This window comes from Carlito syrichta, unplaced genomic scaffold (genome assembly GCF_000164805.1).
Source record: "Carlito syrichta isolate Samal-C Ts95f unplaced genomic scaffold, Tarsius_syrichta-2.0.1 Scaffold316228, whole genome shotgun sequence".
In the NCBI taxonomy this organism is placed as follows: domain Eukaryota; kingdom Metazoa; phylum Chordata; class Mammalia; order Primates; family Tarsiidae; genus Carlito; species Carlito syrichta.
Window position 1 is genome coordinate 61,272 of NW_007260324.1, and position 1,732 is coordinate 63,003.

Here is a 1,732-nt window from a genome sequence, read left to right on the forward strand (position 1 = left end):
CGTGGTAGCGCGCGCCTGTAATTCCAGCTACTCGGAAGGCTGAGGCGGAAGGATCGCCGGAGCCCAGCAGACGAGGCTGCGGTGGCCGGGAGCGGCCACTGCACTCCAGTCTGGGTGACAGAGTGTGACTCCAACTCAAAAAAAAAAAGCGTAAAAAATAAGATGATTGACGATGGATAGATGTATGGACAGACAGAAGGATATGCAACAAAGCAAATATAGTAAAACTATAAAATCGATATTGTAAAATATACATATTTGGTTTTATGTAAATATTATGTAAAATATATAAATCAAATACAATCAGTGGATATACAGATGTTCACTGTATAATTCTTTCAACTTTTGTATACATCTACATTTTCATCATAAAATACTGGAAAACAAAAATAGTGTCTTGATTTCAAGAAAAATATTAAATCAATAATAGCACATGTGGTCGAATGAATTGGCAAAAATTATGAAGGTGGTGGTGAATGATGTTTGGCAAACAGGGATTTAAGTGAAAGTACCTTGGCCAGGATCAGAAGGTTCTAGGAATGTGCAGTCACAAGGCAAAGGGCCGAGGCAAAGAAAACAGGAGGTGGCTGAGCCCTAGAGGAGAAGGGAGAAAGCCCTCACCTCTATGATCAAAGCAGCTCATCAATTCTTGCACCCACTTGTCGCTGCTACCCCCACATACAGTCCAGGAATGTAGCTGGAACCTGCGGAGGAAGGATCTGGTCTGAGCTGCGCCTCCTTCCCTTCCCAAGCTCTTTCCTCATTCCAGAGGCATGAAGTGGCCCCCAAGAAAGAGCTAGTTCTGTTGGCACTGGGAAATCCCCACGAAGGTGGGAAGAACTGGAGCAAACAGAACACAGAGGGGGGCCCGGTGCGTCCAGAAGGAGTTCAGGTCTGACTAGAAAAGGTACTGGAGGCACCTGGCAGGGAGGTTCGCTCAGGCACCGCCCTCCCGGAGCCGTGTGAGATTACCTGACGAAGCGTGAACACCGATGGTAGGCTTTCAGGCGTCTTCGGAGACGATCCATCTCCTGACTGGATGGAGGGGCGTTCGAAGGAAATATTTTATCACAGCGACAACTTCCAGTGGCGCTGCCCTCGTTGCCATCGCCTGAGCGGGACAGAGGTAGTCGGCACAGGTTCCCAGGTCAAGGGTCTGTCTCCCCGCCGCTGTTACTTAGCCTCCAATCCACTGCCCCATTACAACCTCTCCTAGACTCAATGATCTGACCTCAGGCTCAACCCACACATCATGACATCCCCGCAAACGTCCACAATCCCACCTGAGCTCAGGTGTCCCCCAGCCTCTGTCCCCAACCCCAGGCCGCTTGGCCTTCCCCTTGTCCCGGCTGCCCTGAGGGTCCTGGCACTTAACTCCGTGGCCCCAGTGTCGCCTCCCCCCGCCCATTCCCTCCTTGAGACTCGGGGATCTGGGTCCCCAACAGCGCCCCTGACTAACCAGGCACCGTCAGCCATGCCAGCAGGAGAAGCAGGAGCGCGCGGGACCCGGGTCGCCAGCCCGGCCCCATCTCGGGGCTCGGCAGAGCTTGGGGGGAATGGAGCCGCCTCTCCCTTCTGGCTCCCAGACAGGCTCCGGAGCGTGACGTCCAGCTGCTTTCTCAAGGACTTTCGCTTCCTTTCCGGTCCGCCTGAGACTCGAGGAGACCGCGGCCGTCGGCGCCGGGTCCCAGCAGGGGAAAGGGCGCGAGACGACGACGACTCCTGCCCGCGC

General features: G+C 53.9%; 1 protein-coding gene across 1 annotated transcript in view; it reads right to left on the minus strand.

Annotated features, from left to right (window-relative positions):
• Positions 1 to 1,529, minus strand: part of CXCL16 (C-X-C motif chemokine ligand 16) — a 3,453-nt gene extending 1,924 nt beyond the window's left edge. Inside the window, exons 1-3 of the mRNA XM_021706955.1 lie at positions 1,460 to 1,529; positions 973 to 1,111; positions 622 to 704 (exon numbers count right to left, since the gene is read on the minus strand). Of these exons, the coding sequence (XP_021562630.1) occupies positions 622 to 704; positions 973 to 1,111; positions 1,460 to 1,529 (292 nt within the window). The remainder of the gene's footprint in view (positions 1 to 621; positions 705 to 972; positions 1,112 to 1,459) is intronic.
• Positions 1,530 to 1,732: the final 203 nt, after the last annotated feature.